Genomic DNA, 26,054 nt, shown 5'->3' with positions numbered 1-26,054 from the left:
AGCCAGGCAAAAACTAGTTATCTTCTAGTGATGAGGGTTGGGCACTCAAATGTGTTATTGTTCCTCGTTAATCCAGTTTTAATTAACGTTAACACTGTTTCTTGATCATTTTTGAGAAAATTGTAACTTATACTACGTATTTAAATATTATAAATCGTGTAATTGCATGTTATATTCAAAAGCATTAAAACAGTAAGACATACTTGGCAAACAATCGCAACATTGCGGTTTCAGATTCCCTCTCTTATTGAGTCCAGTGAATTAAAACCTACTTAATTTATATGTTACAACTATATTTTATAATCAGATGTATGGCCATAGATAGATAGACAGACAGACATCTCACTTTCGCCTGGAAAGTCTCCGCCCTCCTGCTCGTCTGAGGCCGTTGGCTTCCTGTGAAGCGCTTAGGTGTCCATAAGCTGCTAAATGTTTCTTTTATTTCCCACTATTTCATTCATGTTTATAACTGAAAAATAGTAATTATTCAATGATACAGAGATCATTGTGCAGTGGGAAAGTCGAGGAATACACTTCTTTTGGACTTGTATCGGCACTTTGGCACGTTTGTTCAGGACATTAGCTGCAGAAGCTAGCAGGTTGATCCGAGTGGAGGCAGCGGCGCTCCGGCGGCCTGAGTAAGACGAGCCTCTCATTCGCCACCTGACACATCATATGACCCAGTTATAGTCATTATAATCTGCTTAGTCGATTTAGATGAGTGATGTTGGCTATTACGCATTACAAGCAGTTAGTTTAGCAGAGTACAGTTGTGTTATGCTAGCAGTGCGTGTGGCCTCGCGGTGTTGTTGGGGGATGGGCGCGCGGTTTGCACGCGTGATCGACTTTGACAACAACTAGCTTTATTAACTCAACTTAGCATTTAACTAGCTGCGTTGCTATGGAAGCAGACACGCGCTGCAACTAGAATATTTTTGTTGCACTTATTGTTTAACGAGTCTGCTGTTTCCGGTGACGTTTGTTGACATTTTTATTTGCCGCGTGCTAAAAGCTGTGAGAAATGTGGGGGAACTTCCGGTATTATACTTTTAATTATTAGTGATCAAACGAGTTATGTATGCAGTAAAAAAAAAAAATCAAATTAATTTATTACGGTTTATTTGGTGTTTTTGAGTTACACCGGGGATTGTATGGTTGTGTTCTACCGTTAAAGCACTTTTCTGCAAAGTACATGTAAAGAAGGGGGATAGTGTAGTCATCTAGACAGTTGTATTTGAGAGAACTGTCTGTCATCAGAGCTATCGGCTCAAGAGTTACGAGTTAATGCTGAACTGCAGGTTGTTAAGCACTATCTTTATTCCTGATATTTTTCGGAGACGACGCCTTTGTCTCCCTTTGCTTTGTTCATGAACATTCTTTGTGTTTACTTGACAAAGGGAAAGGGTTAATTACAATAATCGGTATATGAATGAGCAGAAGTTATGGGATGTAATGACCATATCTGTGAATGTTATGATTATGGCGAGCTGCCAACTGCTGCTCATTCATAACTAAAAATGAAGCCTTTCCCTTTTTCAAGACTGCGTGCCTTTTATAATGTGTTAATTTGGGGTGTAACGGTATAAATGTATACGGTTCGGTTTGTGTAACGGTTTTAGGGTCACTTTTTCGGTACTGTTTGGTATTTGCTAAGTTCAGATAAAAAAAATACTACTGCCAAATCCAAAGTAAGAATACTCCTTTTTGGGAACAAACACTTTAAAAGGTTTGACCTTCCCAAAAAATTCACAATGGATTTACTTCAGTAACCATAGTTTAACCATGGTATGTTTTTAAACCAAAAGCCATAACCACAAAATTAACCATTGTTCATACAGTCATGGTTACTACAGTATTGTAGTAAAACCATAGTTTCTGCCAATAAACACATGGTTACTACAATATTACTATAATAAAATAATAAAAAAAAACATTTTCTCTAATTACTAAATCATTTTCTCTAATTACAATATCATACTAAATCAACATACCTGCTTTATCATGCTAAATGCATTGACGTAAATTGCATTTCAATCTCAACTCAACATCCAGTATATGATATGTATGGAATGATATTCCGGACATTATTCAAAAGGAATTGCAAATTGTATTTGCGTTTTCAATTTGTGGACGCATTAAAATGTGACATAATCCAAACGCAATTGCAAATCGCGCATTACCGTTTGCATTTTCGTTTAAGCGAAGGCACAGTGACTGCCAAATTTCAAATGGAAAAGCAAAGTCCGTTTGCAACTGTGTTTCCCATATCTTACCAGTTTTGGCCCTGTCATATTTAAATAGCAATTTCAATTACCACGTCTGCTTTTTCACTTTCTCAGCGTTGCGTATGTAGCCAGCCAAAACTCAAATGGAATACTAATTCCCTTAGTATTTCCATTGATGCCTTACACGGAAACCTGTCAATCAGGGTCAAGGGTGGGATTATGCTATGGGGCGTGTTTGTCTTGGGAAGTGATGTCACTCACAGTCTATCACGATCAATAATTAGCACTGCACTTTATTCATCTGTAATCTCACACTGGACTGTCAACATATTCTCCTCAATATACTACTTCATATATATATATATATATATATTTCATATACTCCTACTGATTGTATTGTTTATTGTGTGTATTGTTTACTGTACATTGTATATAATTATTGTGATGTGTAAGTATGTGTACATTTGATTTGTAAATTGTTTTGTGTATGTTGTTTACTGTAATTGGTATATGTCTCGTCACTGTCATGACTGCTATGTTGCTCGGAACTGCACACAAGAATTTCACCTACTGGTGTACATGGTAGTGTGACAATAAAGTGATTTGATTTGATAAACCAGCGTCTGTTCAGGGCATCACCTCTTGACCGTCAACTGTGCGTGACGTCACTTCCCAAGACAAACACGCCCCATAGCATAATCCCACCTTTGACCCTGATTGACAGGTTTCCGTGTAAGGCATCAATGGAAATACTAAGGGAATTAGTATTCCATTGAGTTTTGGCTGGCTACATACGCGATGCTGAGAAAGTGAAAAAGCAGACGTGGTAATTGAAATTGCTATTTAAATATGACAGGGCCAAAACTGGTAAGATATGGGAAACACAGTTGCAAACGGACTTTGCGTTTCCATTTGAAATTTGGCAGTCACTGTGCGTTCGCTTAAACGAAAATGCAAACGGTAATGCGCGATTTGCAATTGCGTTTGGATTATGTCACATTTTATGTGTCCACAAATTGAAAACGCAATTGCAAATACAATTTGCAATTCCTTTTGAATACTGTCTGTAATATCATTCCATAGATATGAACACCCCTAGTGCTTCAGTTTAGTTACTGTTTCATTTCTGTCCAAATAAACGGAAGAGAGACTGCGGTTTCAGGCTCACTTGCGCTTCTCTACATGCTGCACATAGGCAGAAATCGCGGGGGGGGTCAGGATCCCCCCATCTGAGGGTTGTCCCCCCCTAAAATATCATTAAAATATGTGTATTGTAAATAATATAATGATATATTCTTAAAATAATTGTTTAAGAAATAAAATAATACAAATGCAAACTGGGCAACAACAAAAAAAAAGCCTTGGTGTCCCCTTCAAAAATTCCTCTTGAGAATTGTTGTTTATTGTCCCCCCCCAACATTTTGATGAAATTTTCGCCCCTGATGCTGCACACGATTAAACCATTATGATGTCATCGTTAAAGGCAGTCATATTCAATGTGTTCAAGGGGCCATTTTCAAATACACACCAACGCATTTAGAACTGTGATGTCATAAACTGATTAAATTGACTAACATTTAATGAACATCTACTCCGTTTAAAAGTTTACCCATTTGAGAAACCGGTTACAGAGCCATACAGATTGTCTATTTGACGTTGTGTTTTCTTCACCAAAAGACTGTGGCCAAAAGAATTGATAATGAATAATTTTACGGAAAGGTTGGGCTGTAATGCTTTCGCTAATCTGCTTGTAGCATAGATGTTCAATGAGTCATTGTGTTTGTACTTGGGCTTAACAGGTGTGAGACAAAATGGGTATTACTAGTGACTAATTGTGATCCATAAATGCACATCTGCCTTTTAATATCTCAAGCTTTTTTCATTTTATTATGCCGGATTCACATATCTTCCATGAGTGGGGTGTGAGCAGTCATTCCAAACCTGTATTTTTGTCCTCTGTGGAACATAAAATAAATTTAGCAGAATGTCCAAGTGGATCTTTTCCATATATTCTAAAGTGGATGGGTAGACCTGTTGCGATTATTAAATAATCGTCTGACTGCGATTATTTGAGATTTATGGTCGACCGATACATTACCATGTTCGATCAATCAGACGATATTTGGAATTCTTAATCTATTGGCATCGGCCGATTAGTTAAGCAAGCCACAGTGGTGCTGAGACAGTGTTTCCCCTTTATTCTTTCACCACTGCTCGAATTTCACATGGTTCATTAATAGTTTTGGCTTCACATAACTTTTACTAGCTCCAGTTAGCTACGCGCTTTCTACGATGAGTGCTTTAGTGACGTTTCATTTGCGAACAAATCTGTCTTTTTTAACAAATCTTTTAAGTGAACGAATCATAATCTTTCACCTCCATACACTGACTCACATTTCTTGTTTATTAATGTCTCTCTGTTTTGAAGCCAATGAGCTCTAGTTTTAAACTTGAGACTGCTTTGGTGGCTTTTCATGCCTGTAAAGACTGACTACTGCATGAGCCAATAACATTTGAGTGCTGGCTGTGATGGTACATATAATTGGTTTGACCCACTGAACGAATACGCCCCTTCACTAAACAAGCCAGGATCAGGATTTGTTGAATGACTGAAAGAGAGGAGGTATATAATTTGTTTACTTCGGAAATCTCATTCAATAAGGTGAGAAAGTCAAGCGGCTGGATGAATTATGAGTAAAAGTTACTGATGATATTACAACTTTCTTTGTATATTTGTAGATGAGGAAGTGTTACGTTGTGTCAAGAATATAAATAAACCATGTGAAATTTTAGCAGTGGCACGTCTAACTCTGCAGCACCATTTGTGGAGGTTTGTGCCAAACTGCCACGAAAATATAAGCAAGGATTTTGATTGTGAACACCAAGTGCTTTTGCTTAATGGCAAATGTTCTTGGTCCTTGCGGGTTCACGTGCGCAGTGTTAATAACACCGTGACAGAGGAGGACATGCCCGCTTACTATTCCTGTGGAGATGATAGAATGATGAAACATTTTCAAATACAAACAGAATCTCAAGGCTTCATGAGAATTAAGAGCTCATGGGTTTAATCAGAGAGCCTTAAAATAACGTGTGAAAGTGCCGAATTTAGGACAGAAATATTTTAATTATAATTATAATTATATATATATATATATATATATATATATATATATATATATATATATATATATATATATATAATTATAAAATGTGAGTACTATTATATTATGGGTTCCAAAACAACAGTGTAAATGTAAAATTGTCCAAGACTAAAGTACAGTCTGTCAAGATTCAGCTCAAAATACTTCACAGATTGTTTATTCTACTATGCCTTTATACCCCTGTTTTGTAGCCCTGTTCCAAACGGCTGTTTTAGTATCTGTAGCTTTAAATGCAGAGGAGCTGATGCTCCCCACACCCCTTTCTGGAAGTGGGCTGTGCTTTTCCTGCTGGTGCCATGAAAAACAGCTATAGCTCTAAAATACCACTATCATTTCATAATCGTTTTTAATATAATGACCGTATTATTACACGGAAAATCTTCATTTCATGACCACTCAAGCGGGACTGTGGAGGACACCAATCAGTGTATATCATAACCGAAACAGAGCAACAGCTTCATTGTTATGGTATTAGCACAAGCTGCTCTTGCGAGGAGATGAATATGGCGGACTGTTTGCTGCTCGCTCAGGTTCTAATGAGGGCGGATCTAAGCTACTCTTATCTCTTCTCCAACCGTGGGCGGTTCCTTTCCCCTTTTGATGTCATAAGTGGCTGCAAACCTGAACAGCTAGTTCTGAGACACTGTTTTTTTTATTGATGGGGGAAAGAAAGAAATGAAGGGATGGTCTTTTACCATATTTTGTGGTTGTCTACACACACTGTTTAAAAAGTGGATTTTGCATATGTCCACTTTAAGTTAAATATGAATAAGTAACATTTTGTCATTTTTGGAGCTTGAGAGACCTTTGTGCCCACCTTTTTGTTTTTTTGGAAAAGAGCTGCTTGGACATTTTGCAAAATCTTGTTCTGTATTTGACAGAAAAATAGTAATTCACATTTAGATTGGAACGACACAAGGGTCAGTAAATGATGACAGAATCTGCACGTTTTGAGGAAACTATTACTTTATCCTATTGGTTCGATTTAGATGGCTACAGGAAAAAGACTGACTAACTTACAGTTCTCATATGTGACTATAACAATTGTCATTTTTTTTATTGAAGGCTGATTTAACTGTGCTTCCATGGACAGCAAGTGTGTGAGCATCTAATCAACACTTGGTCTTATGGTGAGTGACTCTTTATATTACACTATATATTTTATTTATGAGCTATTTATGTCTGTAAATGTAAAGAGAAGCTGCCATTAATGTGCTTCAAGTATTGTGCTTTTGGATGTGCAACTCACTCTTATGTAATGCAATAAGTATGAGTGTTGGATATAAGAATTAATAGATGCTCTTAAACTGCTTAAGAGTCTTTTCAATCAAACTACAGCCAATGTTTATTTGATCATGAATGGGGAAAGCGTAGCACTTTCTGAGCTGTTGACGCATTGTAAACATCAGGGAGTATTGTCGTATGATGCGTTACTTTTTTATGAAGACTTATGTGAAGTAGCTAAAGGCCAAGTAAACAGCCTTGCATGTACATCTGAAGTGTTTCCTCTTGTTGTTTTACACACATGTAATTCTTCCCATCAAAATATCACATTTTTAAGAGCATGTTTTCTCCATGGCACCACAGATTGAACTGTTGTAAACAATTTTAATCCACTGTAGCTAGTTTATAAAGGTTATATATACACTGACCAGTGATGCCTTTTTATGAATAATGGTAATGAAAACTAGGATTGATCATGATAGTTTACTAGTCAGCCAAATCACCAACTAGTTGAATAGTCAGATGTAGAAATACATTTTTGCATATCCCTAATACATATGTGCCTTTGTTTTCCAGGCTTCCCTCTCGCCTTGACCTCTTGGTTCAACCAGGATCCAAAATGAGCATAAGCAGTGATGAAGTCAATTTCCTTGTGTACAGATACCTGCAGGAGTCAGGTGAGTATCGTCCATCAATTTGAATGTCATCTGTGGACTGCCATCCTGCAATAACATTTTTTATAAGCAAGCGCCACATATACTGTGTATCCTGTTTTGTATTTGCTCTGTTTCAAAACCTAGGGATCTGCCAACTTAGACAGTATTTTAACACATCACAGGTCCATTCCCAACATGAACACATTTCCATAAGGCAGATACCTTCTTTTGACCAAATTTGAATTCAGCATTAAATGGATCCTAAATGGTTATGGTCATTTCAGAATTCATTTAAATAATTAATTACAATAGGGAGTCTTTGAGAGAAATGTTGATTATACACTATTGTTCAAAGGTTTGGAATAACTATGAAATTTGTATGTTTTTGAAAAATAATTAGCCTTTTTTAATTTATTTTTTTACCAAGCATGCTTTAAAATGATTTACAGTTTCAATTGTTTAAATTAATGCTATATTTTTTTCGTTTTCCTTTTGTTCATCCAAGAATCCTCCACTTTCAGCAATGATACATCAGGCATTCTAGTAGTCAGTTTATTCTTGATCTTCAAGTAAAGTTTCATGCCATGCTTTCTCCAGCACTTTCGAAAGATGTCATTGACCTGTAGGACACTTTTCATGGCCCCAACATTCATTCTTTTCTAACAACAGCTCAGCACTTCAAACTTGGACTCCTTGATTCTCATTTCTAACAATTTACCATCCAGTCTTAGTTTCTTTGCCTATTTTACCCATTTCTTCCTATTTGCCACTGTCAAATGTGGCATTTTCTTTGAAAGACTAACTAAAAGGCCAACATCCCAGAGTCTCCTCTTCACTTTTGCAGTTGAAGCAAGTGTTTGGTATGAACTTTTAATTGGAACTGCCAGGTCAAGAACTGTGAGGGGTCTGTTTCTCAAACTAGAAACTCTGATGTACTTGTTTTCTTGTTGTTGTCCATTTGGATCGACTGCTTCTCTCTTAGTCCTGGTTTGATTCAGTTTGTTTTATTCTTTCAAGTAGTGTATGGAAGAGCCCTCATCTCTAAAAGAAAGAAAATAAAAACAGTTTAGTTTCTTGAGAAATGTTTCTTTTTTGCCATTTTTAAAACCAAAATTTGACTTGATTTGTGTACAGTGACTTGCAAGAAATGAAGTGGACTCAATACTTCAGCAACTGAAAAAAGACACTGAATTGCAACGTTCAAACATCATTAAATATCTCAACTGTTCTAATAATAATAGAAGTGTCTTGAGTACCAGCCACCTATGAGGTTGCATTTCAAATAGAATGCTGCCTGTGTAGGACAGTAGACCTCAAGGCAGCTCACTAGGTTTTGGAACATAACTAATGCATGCAGTGGCTGATTTTTTTTTATTTTTTTATTTTATTTTATTTTATTTTATTTTTTTTGCCCTGTGACATTATAAAACTGAAGAGCAAATGATTATAAACTGTACTGTTAAAAGATTGAAGGGAAGGTTGGGTAAGCCTTATATAAAAGTTCACATTAATGGTCATGTTAATGGGCAGTTTTACATTTATTCATTTGGTATACACGTTTATCCAAAGCGACTACATAAGATGAATAATACAACAAAAGCGATTCATCTTAAGGAGACTAATTGATTGAATGGCTATTCCCTTTGTTTCAGTGGCACAAAATAGATTTGGGGCAGAAAGGCATAAGAAAATACTTGTTACTAAATAGTAACAAGAATTGTCTTCTTTTTCCACTGCAGGCTTCTCCCACTCAGCCTTCACCTTTGGCATAGAGAGCCACATCAGTCAGTCCAACATCAACGGAGCTTTGGTGCCCCCTGCTGCCCTCACATCCCTCATCCAAAAAGGCCTGCAGTATGTGGAGGCTGAAGTCAGCATCAATGAGGTCAGTTTCTTGATTACTTTATCTCTCAATCAGCCAGTTATATGCATCTAGTGACGTCACAATCTCTCATAATGTTTTGAACCTGTTGAAATGTGTTCAACAGGATGGTACCCTGTTTGATGGGCGACCAATTGAGTCGCTGTCCCTGATTGATGCGGTGATGCCAGACGTGGTGCAGACGAGGCAGCAGGTGTATAAGGATAAGCTGGCTCAGCAGCAAGCTACCGCTACCACCAGTGCCTCAGTGGCCAGTGCTGCCAAGAATGGAGAGAACACTGCTAATGGAGAGGAGAATGGCGCGCACTCGTTAGCTAGTGAGTTTTCGGGTTTCATGCTAATCAAAGGAACTGAACTGGTCATGCAAATCCTTGTCCACGGCAAAACCTCTACAGTGAAATTTTCATTAGTTGGCCTCAGGACATATAAGGCCATTGAATAGGATTGAAATAACTACCCCTTGTTCCCACAGACCACCATTCAGACATGATGGAGGTGGACAGGGCTGTGGAGATCCCAGCCAGTAAAGCCATGGTGCTTCGGGGCCACGAGTCTGAAGTCTTCATCTGTGCTTGGAACCCCGTCAGTGATTTGTTGGCGTCTGGGTCAGTGTCAAGCCAAAGCATCTCTTACTATGCTTCATTTTACTTAGTGCAACCTGTGAATTTAAACAATTGTCACTTTGCATTACTGGCTGGTCATCATAACTTTTCTGTTAGTTTCTAATGGGTTTCTTCTGTATGCTTTTTTGTTGACTTCAGTTCGGGAGACTCGACTGCACGGATTTGGAACTTGAGTGAGAGCAGTGCTGGAGGGTCCACTCAGCTGGTGCTGCGTCACTGCATACGGGAGGGGGGGCAGGATGTTCCCAGTAACAAAGACGTCACCTCATTGGATTGGAATGTGAGTGCTAGGACCAGTAGTTATTTACCATAGCAACCCTTGGCGATTTGTAGTGGATGATTGATATAGGTTTTCCAATGCGTAATACCGATATCGAGAAAGAAGAATGAATGATTTGATGTCAATATATACATTAGAGGTCAACCGATAGTGTATTTTTGTCAATAACGATTAATCGGAGGATTCAAATCTGTTTATAAAATGTTTAAAATTGTTCTAAGCCTTTCCTTACTGTGATGGGCACAGATATAGAGGCTACAAAAGTCCAAAATGAATAAAATCCCAGATGCTGTTTATTGTGCAACCAAAATCCCAATAATTACCCGAACAAAAATAAAGATTTGGTGCATAACGTGGGATTTTCAACTACACCAGGGACTCTTATTGACATGTCTCTTCTTCCAGCTTACACAAGCGAAACAAAACATGCAGTTATACATACATCTACAATGTATTACAATAGAAACACCATAAAGTAAACATTGTCATATAGGCTAATACTCTTTGAGTAGTAATTCATCAACAGTAGATCATCAGAGATCACTTGTCATAAATGTCCAGTATTATATAAAAACAGACTTTTTCCTTTTCTCTAGGGACACTGTCGGTCAAAATCATCATGAACACAAAAATCAATAAAGGTTATATAAATAAGCGTTCAATGTCTATACTTCATATGTGTTTTTTGTATTTATAATCGTGCATTAGTGCATAAAGAGTGACGTTGACGGAGAGTTGGCTCCGTTACAGTGCTCTGTATGTAAGTATTTGCCAAATTAAACTTTTTATAGCCTATATGCTCACCAGTTGAAAGGTTTTGTATGTATATATTTCACCAAATCAGGTTTTTTTATTATTATTCACAAGTTATAAAGTTGAGGAGACAATATGCTAATGGGAACATTTCCACATAGTCGCATATTTCTTTGCATGCCCTCATTTCAATTTAGGACACTTGATTATCTAATAAAAATATGCATTGAAGTGAAGATAGAAATATGGATGAATATTGTCAATGATGAGCGATTTAGATGCAGAAAATCCCCTTCAGGTGTTTAAAAGAAACTGTCGGCTATTTTCAAAAAGCTACTACTGGCCCAGATCTATCGGCAAAACCGATATATCTGTCTACCTCTACATGACTCAATTTAAGGACAGCAAATGAGATGTACTCATCTAAAAATTGCTTTAAAATTGCTGAAATGAAATCAACACATAATTTACACAATATTTACTAAAAATTCTCTAATAAAAAATTGTTTTAAATGGAAAGAAAGAATTTAATTACACAAAGGCTGTTGGTGTAATTTTGAACCTATACAACTTCTTTTAATAGGCCAATGTCGGTAATCTCAAAATGGCCAAATGTTGGCCAACAGTCAGCGTGTTGTTAGTAGGGATGGGACGATATATGCGTATTTTGAGATATCACAAACCAAAAAAATGGAAAACCATATCGTGGTTTACCTCAATATTTCCAAATTTGCAACATTGTTTTCTGTCCATGTGATCAGAAATGAAATGACCCATCAGAAATCATAATCTCTCTATCGCTTGATTTGACCACTACTGCACTTTGTTTCTACACTGTTTACAGGGTTCACACAAGGTCCTTTAAGTGCTTGAATTTAGTTTTTAGACATTTAACTATTGGAATATATGGAACAGCCTTGTTTTTATGAAAAGTGCTTGAGATTAAAATGGATTGTTTCCTCCGTGTAATGTGTGTCCATCAAAGATGTGGCGACATTTTGACACTTTCATTGAATAATCTGTCTTAATATCCTTTCTGTCCTTTACAGTCATATAAAAAAAGTAAAAAGAAATATAAATTTTGATCTCACGCAGCATGGATGCGCTAAAGAAACCGGAAGATTCTCGTTGACTTTGAGCCGCTTGTTGAACCCTTAAAGTGACAGTAACCTTTTAAGCATTTCTTATACAAATTAATGTAAACTCAATGTTATTACTTGTAAATTGTACACATTATTTCAAACATTGATAGCTCCTATTGTTATTATATATACCATTTTATGATACAATATTAATTATAGAATGTAATATTGATTTATTTTTGCAAAGTTAAAATGTGATAATGATGACAAACAAATTATTAAAATATAAATATACACTTTCACATACTTTTTTCAGGACCGGTTTTGTTCAGTTCTATTGCTTGTTCTGCACCAGATCATCCTGAATGTAGCCCACTTTAAAAAAAAAAAAAATATTTTTTTTAAAGCTTATTTGTGATCTTTTCTTATAAAGAAAGGTATATGAGCAACTCTTATTATTTAAACTTTTAGCATTTATATTGTGTATTATATAACTTTATTTTGATGAGAAATTGTGTATTTTGCTCAAAAAAAATTTCAGAAAAAATATTCCTGTAATATTTTGCTATTTATGTGTTGTTGTTATATCAAATCGAGATTATATCGAATCCTAAACCTAATATCGTATATCGATCCGAATCATGAGACAACCATATAGTCCCATCCCTAGTTGTTAGTTATGTGACTCTTATATCAATCTAGGATTGGTCACAAGACCATGTTTGGGATTGCAGGCTCTTGAATGTAAAATGAGTGTAATCAAAGAACAGTAATCTGATGATTTCAGAGATGTTGAAGATATATATGATTGTAATTGAGTGATGGCAAATGTTCAGTTTGTGTGTGTATGTATGTGTATGTATGTGTATATATATATATATATATATATATATATATATATATATATATATATATATATATATCATACATACATATAAAATATGCATTCATTTCTGGATCAAAAACAGATTTCTCTGCTTTTGTTTTGATAGAGTGAAGGTACACTTCTAGCCACAGGATCCTACGATGGCTTTGCCAGAATATGGACTAAAGATGGTGAGCTTAATTAACTGTGTCACTAACATCAGTCATGCTACAAAATGACTTTATGTATGTTTATCTAATCAGTGTCTTTTAACTCTTAGGTAATCTTGCCAGTACTCTGGGGCAGCACAAGGGTCCCATATTTGCTTTAAAGTGGAACAAGAAAGGAAACTTTATCCTCAGTGCCGGTGTTGATAAGGTAGAGTAAAAGCTTTAACATCTTCACATTGTCCTGTTCTTTCAGATAATGTTGTACTTTATGCTGATGGGAATGTATATCTTTCAGACCACCATAATTTGGGACGCTCACACAGGAGAGGCCAAACAGCAATTTCCATTCCATTCAGGTGAGTAACAAAATCACCACAAGCAGGATTTTCATTCTTGGCTTGATCAAGGTTTTCCAAATGGTCATGGAAAACCTAAATTTCAGGGAATATAAAAAAGGGGATTTCAGGCCCGGAAATACTTAAAGTCCAGAAAATTCACGGAAATTCCTATAATAAATATATATATTTTTTCTAGTTATTAATTAACTAGAAACTGCTCTTTGTGAATGCAAATCCAACTAGTAATCACAAACAACTGGAAATATTGGTCCCACTTTATATTAGGTGTCTTTAACTACTATGTAACATTAAAAATCATGTAATATTATGTATTAATTGTGTTAATTCTCCCAAAATATACATTTAGCTGCTACTGAGTTTGAGGTAGAGTTAGGTTTAGGGGTTAAAGGTTTAGTTCACCCAAAAATGAAAATTCTCTCATCATTTACGTACTCACCCTCATGATATACCAAATGTGAATTCCTTTCTTTATTCATCAGAACACATTTAAAGAAAAATAGAAAAATATCTTACTCAGCAGGTCCTTAAAATGCCAGTGGATGGCAAAGCTTCAACTTTTGAAGCTCCAAAAACAACAGACAGTCAGCATAAACATCATCCATATGACTCTTTTAATAATTTAATGCCTGTTCTTTTTGGAGCTTCAAAGGTTGTATTACCATCCAATTGCATTTTAAGGACCTATTGAGCTATTTTTCTACAAATGTGTTCTGCAGAAGAAAGGAAGTCATACACATTTAGGATGGAATGAGAGTGAGTAAATGATGAGAGAATTTTAATTTTTGGGTGAACTAACCCTTTAAGGTTAACAGTGTAACTGGAGAACATGTAAGTACAATGCAACAACAGATATGTACATAATAAGTACATTCTTTCAAATGTTTAAGTACATAGTAGTTAAAGACACCTAATATAAAGTGGGTCCGAAAGATTGGTATGTCAAAAGGTGTGGGATCCCTAAAAACTTCTGTCAAAAAACTCAAAAAAGTTTTATTTTGAGGCAAGAGCTGGAATTGTTCAAACATTTTATGGAATACATAAATTAAGGCACATTAATAAAGGTACACATGACAGATTTTGACAGCAATATCTTTTACAATGTGAACAGCAGGAGCTTCAGAACGGGTATTTTAGCAAAAAGACTTTCTTAAACCCCCACTGAGAAGAGTTTTTAAGGGTACTTGTGACATAAGATATATCTTAGCAACATGGGAACATTTTGGTATCTGTTTTAAATAGAAATAACATTGAATTCAAATGTTCTTATAATACACAAGCAATTATGTGTGTTTCAAAAGAATGTTTAAGAATGAAGTGCTTTCCATTTGACACCTGCAGCTCCTGCTCTTGACGTGGACTGGCAAAGCAACAACACATTTGCCTCATGCAGCACGGACATGTGCATTCACGTGTGTAAACTGGGCCAGGACCGGCCAGTCAAGACATTCCAGGGCCACACAGTAAGCCGTTTATATCAGATATCTCAACTTTCCCTGACGTAAAGTATGACTATTCTGATCTAGTTTTTGTTTAATGTTTTTGGTATTGACCACTGAAATGTTGGTGTCATGACATCCCTATCTATTTTAAGCATAATTAGCTGATTAGCACTTATGAATTAAACACTTTACCAACAGAATGAAGTCAATGCCATCAAATGGGATCCAACGGGGAATCTCTTGGCATCCTGCTCTGATGACATGACGCTAAAGGTGCTCTACAAACAAACATCAAACACTGCATTAAACCTACAAAATAAACATCATTGCTAAATTTCTAGCTCTTTACTGATGTGTTTGCAACTTCAGGTAGAACTGTTATTCAAATAATTTTGTGTTCTGTATTGAATGTAAGCTTTGGAGCATGAAACAGGACACTTGTGTTCATGACCTGCAAGCCCACAGTAAGGAGATATACACCATCAAATGGAGCCCTACTGGACCTGGAACCAACAACCCCAATGCCAATCTCATGCTGGCCAGGTACAGAACCATCCACCTTTCACCATTCACCAACAGGTGTATTTAAAAGTACAGAAGCTTGATTAGTCCTTGTTAGTCCAAAATGTTTACATGTTTCCTTATTGTCTTGTTCTTGAATAACATGTTGATTTAAGTTAAATTAGAAAAATTGACCGGAGTGATTCGTGTTGATGTTTATTTGTTATGACCATTTACATCAATATTGCTGAAACTACAGAAAATTCTTTAACGTCTTACTAGGGCTGGGTATTGATACAGATTTCCCAATTTGTTTTCAATTTCAGTTCTGAATTCGATTCTGATTACAATTCATATTGGTATATTTTAGTTATTATGTTAATTTTGCTTACTTAATAAATTCAACTCTCTCAGCTAATGCTGTTAATTATGCAGAACACCTAACTAGATGCAGCACATACAAAAATATTACTTTTACAAATGTTGTTTTATCATTAGTTTGAAATATTTTGGTAACATTTTAGCTTTTTAATAATTTACAAATCCATGCATTCCATCAATAAATGTAATGTCTTAAAAGTTGCATATCTGGCTAAAAAAACAAGTTGCATACTGTAATTTTTCTTTGGACCGCATTTAGCTTTGATTATGGTGCACATTTGTTGTGGCATCTCAAGGATGTTGTTTTCGCCTTATATGTCCTTAGTTGTTTTCTTTGCTTGATGCAGGCCATAAACTTTTCCACAACAATGGGATATGTTTTCCGACATGATTGTTTAAGAAATGAGAAGCTACACACTGCATCAGTTAGGGTTAAAAGAATTGTTGCCAGCTGTAATGTATTCATCACTGCAATACTGATCCAATCATAGACTCTTAAGGATCTGCTTATTTATTTATTTATTTGTCCAGCCAGAGTATATTGTATTTATACAGAGTATTTACAGCAGATATATATATATATATATATATGTATGTATATGTGTAATTTATTTATTTATTCTTCATTTTTATTGTTTACATGTGTAATTAGTATTATATACTATTTACATTGGTTTGTAAAAGATGTGCAAAAACTGTACTGTCTCTTTAAGAATACTGGCAGTCCTGCAAAGAGCATCTCACAGAAGTGTTTTTGTTGAGAGCACGTTAATGAAAGAGGAGTTGCATGGTTTCTTATCTCATCCATGCTATGTCTGATTGGAATGTTTCTGATTAATGTTTCTTTTACTTTTTGATGCACAATCGACTGTAATGAACAGAAAGAATATTTAGAGTTATTATTTCATGACAAATGGATCACATGGATCTCATCACTGTATACACATTACAAGGAACGAGTCAAACCAAACTTTTACTTTCAAAATGCAGTTAAAGGATCTCTGTGCTGAACTTCTTGACTATCCTACTCAATCACTAGTGAGTGAAATCTGAACATTTACCAGCCTGTGGCTTATCACAGACATTTTTAGTTACATAGCACTAAATATGGTCACATTTGAGAGTGATTTACTCCTATTGTGGAGGGTTGCTGCATAGAGTTAAAGATTGATATTGGGATTTTATCATTCATTATCGAATTCGTTCAAATAAAGATGCATCGAAAAATCAGTATTTTTACCCAACCCTACATCTTACACGATTGATTAAATAATCATCTGATTATGATTATTTGATCTAACTGCAATTTTACACTTCAAATTCCAATCACATATTACTATCCAAATAAGGGAATATTAAGTGAATATAGAGATGTCATAAACGGGCATTTTTGTCAAATTTTCTGGTGTTCTTGTATCATGTGAGCACTCCTGTCTCACTGAACCCTACAGCGGACCACACGCAAAGCAGCTCCTAAAGATTGTGTACAGAATAACCGCTTGTTGCTTTCTGACCACAGACAAGAAGACTTAATTTTAAGGCTAACATTTGTTTTATTTTTTAACTATTTTCTGCCTACAGTGCATCATTTGATTCAACGGTGCGTCTGTGGGATGCAGAGCATGGGGCCTGCATCCACACACTGACCAAACATCAGGAGCCTGTCTACAGTGTGGCATTCAGCCCAGATGGAAACTACCTGGCCAGCGGTTCCTTCGACAAGTGTGTCCATATATGGAACACTCAGGTACCACAGACTCTAACTAATTTACTAAGTTTTAATTTAACCCTTTCATACATACCGCAATAACTGGGCCCCACAGAGGAGCGTCACACATACTGTATGTGTTTCTGCAACAGCCAGTTACGTTACATGCTGCCAGATTCAAATCATCCCTCACGCGACACAGCTGCTCTGAACAAGTGCCTATGGAAATCATTCATATTCGCATAAATATTGAATCTTACAGTCTTTTCAAGCACATACGTTGCATCCGGAAAGTATTCACAGCGCTTCACTTTCTCCACATTTTGTTATGTTACAGCCTTATTCCAAAATGGATTAAATTCATTATTTTCCTCAAAATTCTACAAATAATACCCCATAATGACAACGTGAAAGGAGTTTGTTTGAAATCTTTGCAAATTTATTAAAATGAAAAAATAAAAAAAATCACATGTACAGAAGTACCATGACACTCAAAATTGAGCTCAGGTGCGTCCTGTTTCCACTGATCATCCTTGAGATGTTTCTACAACTTGATTGGAGTCCACCTGTGGTAAATTCAGTTGATTGGACATGATTTGGAAAGGCACACACCTGTCTATATAAGGTCCCACAGTTAACAGTGCATGTCAGTGCACAAACAAAGCCATGAAGTCCAAGGAATTGCCTGTAGAGCTCCGAGACAGGATTGTATTGAGGCACAGATCTGGGGAAGGGTACAGAAACATTTCTGCAGCATTTAAGGTCCCAATGAGCACAGTGGCCTCCATCATCCGTAAATGGAAGAAGTTTGGAACCACCAGGACTCTTCCTAGAGCTGGCCACCTGGCCAAACTGAGCGATCGGGGGAGAAGGGCCTTAGTTAGGGAGGTGACCAAGAACCCGAGGTCCAGCGTTTCTCTGCGGAGAGAGGAGAACCTTCCAGAAGAACAACCATCTCTGCAGCACTCCACCAATCAGGCCTGTATGGTAGAGTGGCCAGACGGAAGCACTCCTCAGAAAAAGGCACATGACATGCTGCCTGGAGATTGCCAAAAGGCACCTGAAGGACTCTCAGACCATGAGAAACAAAATTCTCTGTTCTGATGAAACAAAGATTGAACTCTTTGGCCTGAATGGCAAGCATCATGTCTGGAGGAAACCAGGCACCGCTCATCACCTGGACCTGGTTTTGTACCATCCCTACAGTGAAGCATGGTGGTGGCAGCATCATGCTGTGGGGATGTTTTTCAGTGGCAGGAACTGGGAGACTAGTCAGGATCGAGGGAAAGATGAATGCAGCAATGTACAGAGACATCCTTGATGAAAACCTGCTCCAGAGAACTCTGGACCTCAGACTGGGGCAAAGGTTCATCTTCCAACAGGACAATGACCCTAAGCACACAGCCAAGATAACAAAGGAGTTGCTATGGTACAACTCTGTGAATGTCCTTGAGTGGCCCAGCCAGAGCTCAGACTTGAACCCGATTGAACATCTCTGGAGAGATCTGAAAATGGCTGTGCTGATGGAGCTTGAGAGGTCCTGCGAAGAAGAACGGGAGAAACTACCAAAAATAGGTGTGCCAAGCTTGTAGCATCATACTCAGAAAGACTTGAGGCTGTAATTGCTGCCAAAGGTGCTTCAACAAAGTATTGAGCAAAGGCTGTGAATCCTTAACAAACATCTTTCACATTGTCATTATGGGGTATTGTTTGTAGAATTTTGAGGAAAATAAGGAATTTAATCAATTTTGGAATAAGGCTGTAGCTTAACAAAATGTGGAAAAATGGAAGCGCTGTGAATACTTTCTGGATGCACTGTAAGTTTATTTTATACTGATACATCCAAATGGTCTCCAAAGTACCAGGATAAAAAGTTTACAGCTCATATACGCAGTCAATGCATCAAACTCGATCATCCGATGCCATGTTTGATATCAAATATCATTATAAATATCAGAATCAGCTTTATTGCCAGGTATGCTTACACATACAAGGAATTTGTCTTGGTGACAGGAGCTTCCAGTGCACAACAATACAAAACAGCAATAAAACAGAGATGATAATACAAAATAAATATAAATAGAAGAAAAATAAATAATAAAATATCCATCATATTGTCATTATTTATTGTTAAAATGAACTCAAAGTTCCCTCAATAGTATTCGAAATTAGGTATTTTAATGTAATAGCAAATGTTGAAAGTCCAGACTTAAATTAATTGGCCGAGCAGGTACAGTTATTGACATAGGCCAATAATTCCAAAATAAACTTGTTCAATTAACCAGCCTGACTGAAATAACTCTCTATTACTGTAAATGCTGCATAGAATAATTGATGTTCTTCATAAGTCTCCATTTCTTCCCTACAGAGTGGTGCTTTAGTCAACAGCTACCGAGGGACAGGCGGCATTTTTGAAGTATGCTGGAACTCTACTGGGGACAAAGTGGGCGCAAGTGCATCAGATGGATCGGTGAGTTTTAAAGATGTGGAAAAGAAAAACAATGAAGGTGTTCCCGTGCTTAGACTGTTTGAATGTAGTGACTGGCTAGAGCCCACTCAGGACATATATTTGTCTTAAAGGAATATTCTGGGTTCAATAACAGTTAAGCTCAATCGACTGCATTTGTGAAACCGTGTTAATTACCACAAAAACAAATTCGATTCGTCCCTCATTTTCTTTAGAAAAAGTACAAATCTGGGTTACAGTGAGGCACTTACAATGGAAGTGAACAGGGGCCAATCTGTAAATGTTAAAATACTTTCAAAAGTATCACTTGCTAATCTTTTCTGTGTGAAGTTAAATCCAATTTTACAACTTCGTTGCCATGACGACTGAGCTGAAATGATTAGTTGACGTTATCAATAAACAATAAAAAATTGTCAGCAAATATGTTCGTTGTTGAATAGTCGTTTGATCATTTATCGTAACATGAGATCACATTAAACTCTAATGATGACGCGTGAGAGCACCACAGATCACAGTCCAGATGCACTCTAAACTTTCCAAAAATACCAAATAAGTAAATACAGAAGCACTCTCGTTGTGGAATAAGTGGAGTCGGAGCTCTTTAAAGGAAATACCCCGGTGTTACATCATAATGCAGTTATATTTAATGTGTTAAAGCTTTATTAAAGTTCAAATAACACAAAGCAGATCATGTAATTAACTAAAAAAAAACAATCTGTGTGGTCCGCACCTCTTCTATGGGTTGCCTGAATGTCCCGATCTAAGGGGGAGAGATTGAAACTGCATCAGGCTGATGAACTCTGACACGGGGATGCTCATCCCTCGAGCACTAGATTGTAATGTATTGGCTCGCGACTTATTGAATAATAATATATGTCACTGTGCATTTCTTAGCGTGAAGAAAATTGGCAATACACAGCTTTATTAATATGAGAGAGTTAAAGATGGATTGAAGTGAACAAATTTGAGAGAGGGTAGCCTTCGGCCCATTATACACTGCAACAAAATATCTATTTGGTTTGTTTTTGATGTGGCTTGTTTTCCAATAAAAATATCTAAATCTCATTTAAAACAATGTACATATACTTTAGGAACTATACTGCAGAAAAAAATATATTTTTTTTTATCTGAGAATGTTGAATATAATATTAAAAATACAAATATTTTAAAATATATAAAAATCCTTTAAAAAAGATGCATTCACCTGAGAAGCAGCATATACGGCTATGTTCAGACTGCAGGCAAATCTGATTTTTTTTCTCAAATCAGATCTTTTCAAGCAGACTGTGGGCACTATTAATTGCAAGTGATCAAATCAGATTAGCACATTACGACATAACCAACCTATATGCATGGTACCCACGTGACGATGCTTTCAAAACTGATGTGGGTAAAATGGAGGTGCATCATCTCGTTCTCCAAATAAGCGCCCTGTCAAGTCGCGGTGCAGAACTCCTCTGTCGCACAAGAAAAACTCCGCCGCGGAGGAGAAATATTGTGATGTTCTGTTCTACAGTCACCGATTTTTGTTGTCATTATTGTGTCGCATTAAGAGTGACGCAAAAGACTATTTGAAATCCGAATTGAGCGGCCAGAGCATCCGGACTGAGACACATCTGAAAAAATTGCATTTGAAACCACCTCCCGATGTGGTTTGAATCAGATTCTGAAAAATCTGATTTCATGTGTTTTTTTTGCTGTTTCGACTATCAAAACTCATCTGGATACAATCTGGATATGCAAGAAATCTGATTAATAGTGGCAGTCTGAACTGCTTTTAGAGAATAGACCTTGAATAAGTATATTTTGTCTTTACTGCACTCGCAGAACTATAACCAAGTAAAAAAAATACACTTATATACAAAATACACTTACTGTATATTTAAAATACATTCTCTTAAAGCAAGTCTAAATATCTTATATGTTACTTCTCAAGTAAATGTATCTTTTTTTTTTTTTTTAAAGGATTTTTAGACATTTCTAAATGGAAAACAAGACAAAAACACTTGATAACAACAGGATTTTTTGCAGTGATTTTCTTTACCGAATTAAACTTCTATTTTTCCCTCTAATTCAGTGAATGTGTCATTTAGAGTTATTTCTAAAAGATGATTTTGACCTCTTTGTTGTTAGTTAGCACGTTTAATACAACCTTTTAAGTCAGGGCCCTAGTGGAATAATCGATTAAGAGCTAATGATTTATCGTCGAATAATCTTTCTAACAAAATAATCGTTAGTTGCAGCCCTAAGGACAACATAAAACAGTAAACACTATAACCCTAAAATGACTGTAAAAACAATGATTTACACAACTTTACAGCTCAGATAATACATGCATTCTCTGTTAAAACTTGTGTAAGTGCTTTTATCAAATTATAAGCTTTTCGGTTTCTATAAACATTTCTGTTTAGACTTTCCAAATATTGGCCTCTTTCACTTCCATTGTAAGTGCCTCAATGTAATGAGTTTTAATTTTTAAAGTTGAAATGAATTTTCATGGTAATCAGATATGCCACAAGTGGCGTCAATTGAGCTTAACTTTTAATGAACCCGGAATATTTCTTTAAGCGCAGATTCATGGGAATATTTTGACTAAATGCATTGACTGAAGTAGCTGAATTTATACTTAAAGGTGATGTGTGCAATTTTTTGTCATGATATCTTCTGCTCTTCCCCACTCCAGGTTTGTGTATTAGACCTAAGGAAATGACGCTACCGTTGGGAAGCCATGGACCGACAATGAATGTGTGCATAGCCAAATTTACTGACTGTCCCTGGCCCTTCATCCACTGCTGTAGTCCACGCGTGAGATCCCAGACCACAGCCTAGACCAACAGTCTCTCTCAGCCCCATCATAACGGACCCATGAAGCTAAACATATGCATACAAAAGCAGTGTGATCAAGGACTGTTAAATAGAAACACGTGTAACACATGAGAAATAAACCGCCTTTTCACACACACACACACCATATACGCCATCATTAGTTCCATAGTTGATCATTCCAAACCCCCGGGCTGAGGTCCACACCGATGTTGTGTGCATATTGTACACACAGCGCTATGTAGGACGATTTTTGTATTTCGTTAGGTGTAATTACTTGAGCTAAAGGGCAGAGCTGTTTAATATGGCAAGTTAATGGTCATATGATGTTGACAATTCAGAGTATTGTATTAGCACTGTATGTTTAGAGACGTTTGGAAATGTTCTCCAAAAGATGCTCAAGAACTTTTTTTTTTTTTTAGAGAGAAAGAGAGAGAACTTTGAGAGATCATTTGATTATCTTTATATAGAGAGAGAGAGTGATAAGAGTACAGAAAGCTTATTAAATCACTTACAGATATATTTTTTAAAACCAATGCCCTGTGTTATTTGTACAACCTATGCAACTTTGTGGTAAGACAAAATTTAATGTTCAGTGCATGGATGGGTGAAACTCATATGGGGAAACGAAGAATACAGGCTCCATAGGTTAAGCCCTTTCAAGATGGATAATAGGCCCACCCTAAAAACACAATGCTAACAAAATAGCTATCAGGCAATAAATATTTGTTATGGAGACACTGGGGTAGTTTTTGGGTGGTTTAAGGTGGAAATCCCATAATTATCCTCTCACCACCCTCATAAGATGTGTAGGATGCTTAAAGGAATATTTCGGGTTCAATACAAGTTAAGGTCAATCGACAGCTTTGTGGCATTATGTTAATTACCACAAAAATGTATTTCGACTCATCCCTCCTTTAAAAAAACTGGGTTACAATGGAAGTGAATGGGGACCAATCCGTAAACATTAAAATACTCACTGTTTCAGAATTGTAGCAACAAGATGTAAACAATATGCGTTAATGTTATTTTAATGTAAAAAAGTAGCTTTCTATCCAATTTTACAACTCCACGATGACGTAATGCTGTAAACCCTAAAATGACATTTTAAACAACTTTACAGGTCAAATATACATGAGCATTAACATTATTTGTTAGTATATGTTATAAAATTATAAGCTTCACATTTCTGACTTTAAACGCTCCAAAAAATTGCCCCCATTCACTTCCATTGTACGTGCTTCACTGTAACTCAGATTTTTGCTTTTATATTTCAAAGAAAAGGAAGAATGAGTCAAAATACATTTTTGTGGTAATCAACATTATGCCACAAATGCTATCGATTGAGCTTAACTTGTATTGAACCCAGAATATTCCTTTAACGTGTGAAACATTTTTCACTCAGCTCACTTGAAATTTGACTCAATCTGTTACAAATGTTTTTCTCCCAGAGAAAAGCCACATGGAACACCCTACTGCTTTCTCTTGTATAGTGGTCTTTCTTTATGGCTATGTCTGTCATTTCCTGCTTTTATAGAGGTCTGAACTACAAATGACCATTGGGTCTGGTCATTATATACTTTTTTTTTTTTTTTTTTTTTGTATTACAATGGATTGGTATGTGTGTGATTGTAACAGCCTTAGTCTTTAGGGCTTCATGTGAGGTAAGAATCGAATGCAGCATGGAGTGATTATTATGGGACAGTGTAGGGAAGTGGATAACCCATTTGATTTATCCAATATGGTAGTCCAAAGTCAGGTTGAGGTGGTGCTGCTGCTTTTGTGTTATGTTTTGTCTTATTGTAAAATTACTTTATTGCTCTGTGAAGGTGGTGATTTAAACGGAGACTGACGTGGAGAAACGGTTTAACATGAATACAAAAGATGTGACCACAGAGAAGTTTTTCTTCCATGCTACTGTTCTGAAAGGAGGGATTTTAAAGTTAAGTCCTCCCTTAATGGTTGGGATTTATTTGCACCTGGGTTTTTCAGTGTAATGGCACATTGATTTGGTGTTCTTTTTTTTTTAAGCCGTCACATGTCTTTATAAAATACCATTAGACAGTCAATCTACAGAAGCAGCTTTTACCTAGCACACTTGTGTCACCTCCCAGCACTTTAGACATTTTCCCAAGAAATCAAGTGAGCACTTAAAACATCTTTAACTTTTGAACTGAAATTACTTAAGTGACATTAAACATTTACTTGAAAACAAACCAGATCTTCATATAATTGTTAAGAGGGCAAGGTGACTGGTTTCAACTAATGTAATTCTGTTTTGTTTTTTCCCATTTTTAAATAAATACGTAGCCCAAAATGCGTACAAATACCTTTTATCTACCTAATGATAAACTGTAATATGAATCACCCTCCAAATAATTTCAAAATGTCATTATTTATTTTAAGAGATTAGTATTGATAAGCTTGCTCTAATACACTGATCAACCACAATATTAAAGCCACCTGTCTAATATTGTGTAGACCCCCCCTTGTGCCACCAATCCACATCTCAGAATAGCATTCTGACATGATATTCTTCTCACCACAACAACTTTACAGAGCGGTTATCTCAGTTACCGTAGACTTTTTCAGTCTGGCCATTCTCTGTTGACCTCTCTCATCAACAAGGTGTTTCTGTCTGCAGAACTGACACTCACTGGATGTTTTTTGTTTTTGGCACAATTCAGAGTAAACTCTAGAATCTCTCTCATCTACAAGGCATTTCCAATCACAGAACTGCTGCTCACTGGATGTTTTTTGTTTTTGGCACCATTCTGAGTAAATTCTAGAGACTGTTGTGTGAAAATCCCAGGAGATCAGCAGTTACAGAAATACTGAAACCAGCCCATCTGGCACCATCTGATTATCTAATCAGCCAATCGTGTGGCTGCAGTGTATAAAATCATCCAGATACGGGTCAGGAGGTTCAGTTGATGTTCACATCAACCATCAGAATGATATTTTGACCTTGGCATTATTGTTGGTATCAGACAGGCTGGTTTGAGTATTTCTGTAATTACTGATCTCCTGGGATTTTCACACTCAGTCTCTAGAATTTACTCAGAATGGTGCCAAAAACAAAAAACATTCAGTGAGCGGCAGTTCTGTGAATGGAAATGCCTTGTAGATGAAGGAGGTCAACAGAAAATGGCCAGACTGGTACAAACTGACAAAGTCTACAGTAACTCCGAAAACCACTCTGTATAATTGAGGTGAGAAGAATATAATCTCAGAATGTTATTCTTAGATGTGGGTTGGCGCTGTTTTGGTGGCACAAGGGTTGTGGCTGATTGGTGTATAATCAACAGTAAGTTTTATACAGAAATTCGTTATTATAACGTCTATGACAGTGGAATGGTATTTTATAATGTTTTAATTTGAAATAGAAGCTTCTTTTGGTCCTAATGCTTGGCACTCTGCATATTATTTCCAGAGCCCTTTGAAAATTTGTTGTT

The 26,054-nt window shown here is 36.4% G+C and overlaps 1 protein-coding gene across 1 annotated transcript; it reads left to right on the top strand.

Moving 5' to 3' along the window:
• Positions 1-390: 390 nt before the first annotated feature.
• Positions 391-25,667, top strand: LOC127649424 (F-box-like/WD repeat-containing protein TBL1XR1). Its single transcript, XM_052134502.1, has 16 exons — positions 391-638; positions 6,452-6,516; positions 7,187-7,287; positions 9,006-9,151; positions 9,255-9,465; positions 9,621-9,753; positions 9,910-10,051; positions 12,879-12,942; positions 13,032-13,129; positions 13,217-13,277; positions 14,619-14,740; positions 14,918-14,992; positions 15,135-15,262; positions 17,183-17,348; positions 19,678-19,779; positions 22,460-25,667. Exons 3-16 carry the CDS (start codon positions 7,230-7,232, stop codon positions 22,484-22,486), a joined length of 1,533 nt encoding a protein of 510 aa, XP_051990462.1. The 5' UTR covers positions 391-638; positions 6,452-6,516; positions 7,187-7,229; the 3' UTR covers positions 22,487-25,667.
• The last annotated feature ends 387 nt before the right edge of the window (positions 25,668-26,054 follow it).

The sequence above is a fragment of the Xyrauchen texanus genome, chromosome 9 (genome assembly GCF_025860055.1).
Source record: "Xyrauchen texanus isolate HMW12.3.18 chromosome 9, RBS_HiC_50CHRs, whole genome shotgun sequence".
In the NCBI taxonomy this organism is placed as follows: domain Eukaryota; kingdom Metazoa; phylum Chordata; class Actinopteri; order Cypriniformes; family Catostomidae; genus Xyrauchen; species Xyrauchen texanus.
The sequence above is the reverse complement of the archived record's forward strand: the minus strand, read 5'-3'. Positions and strand labels throughout refer to the sequence as shown.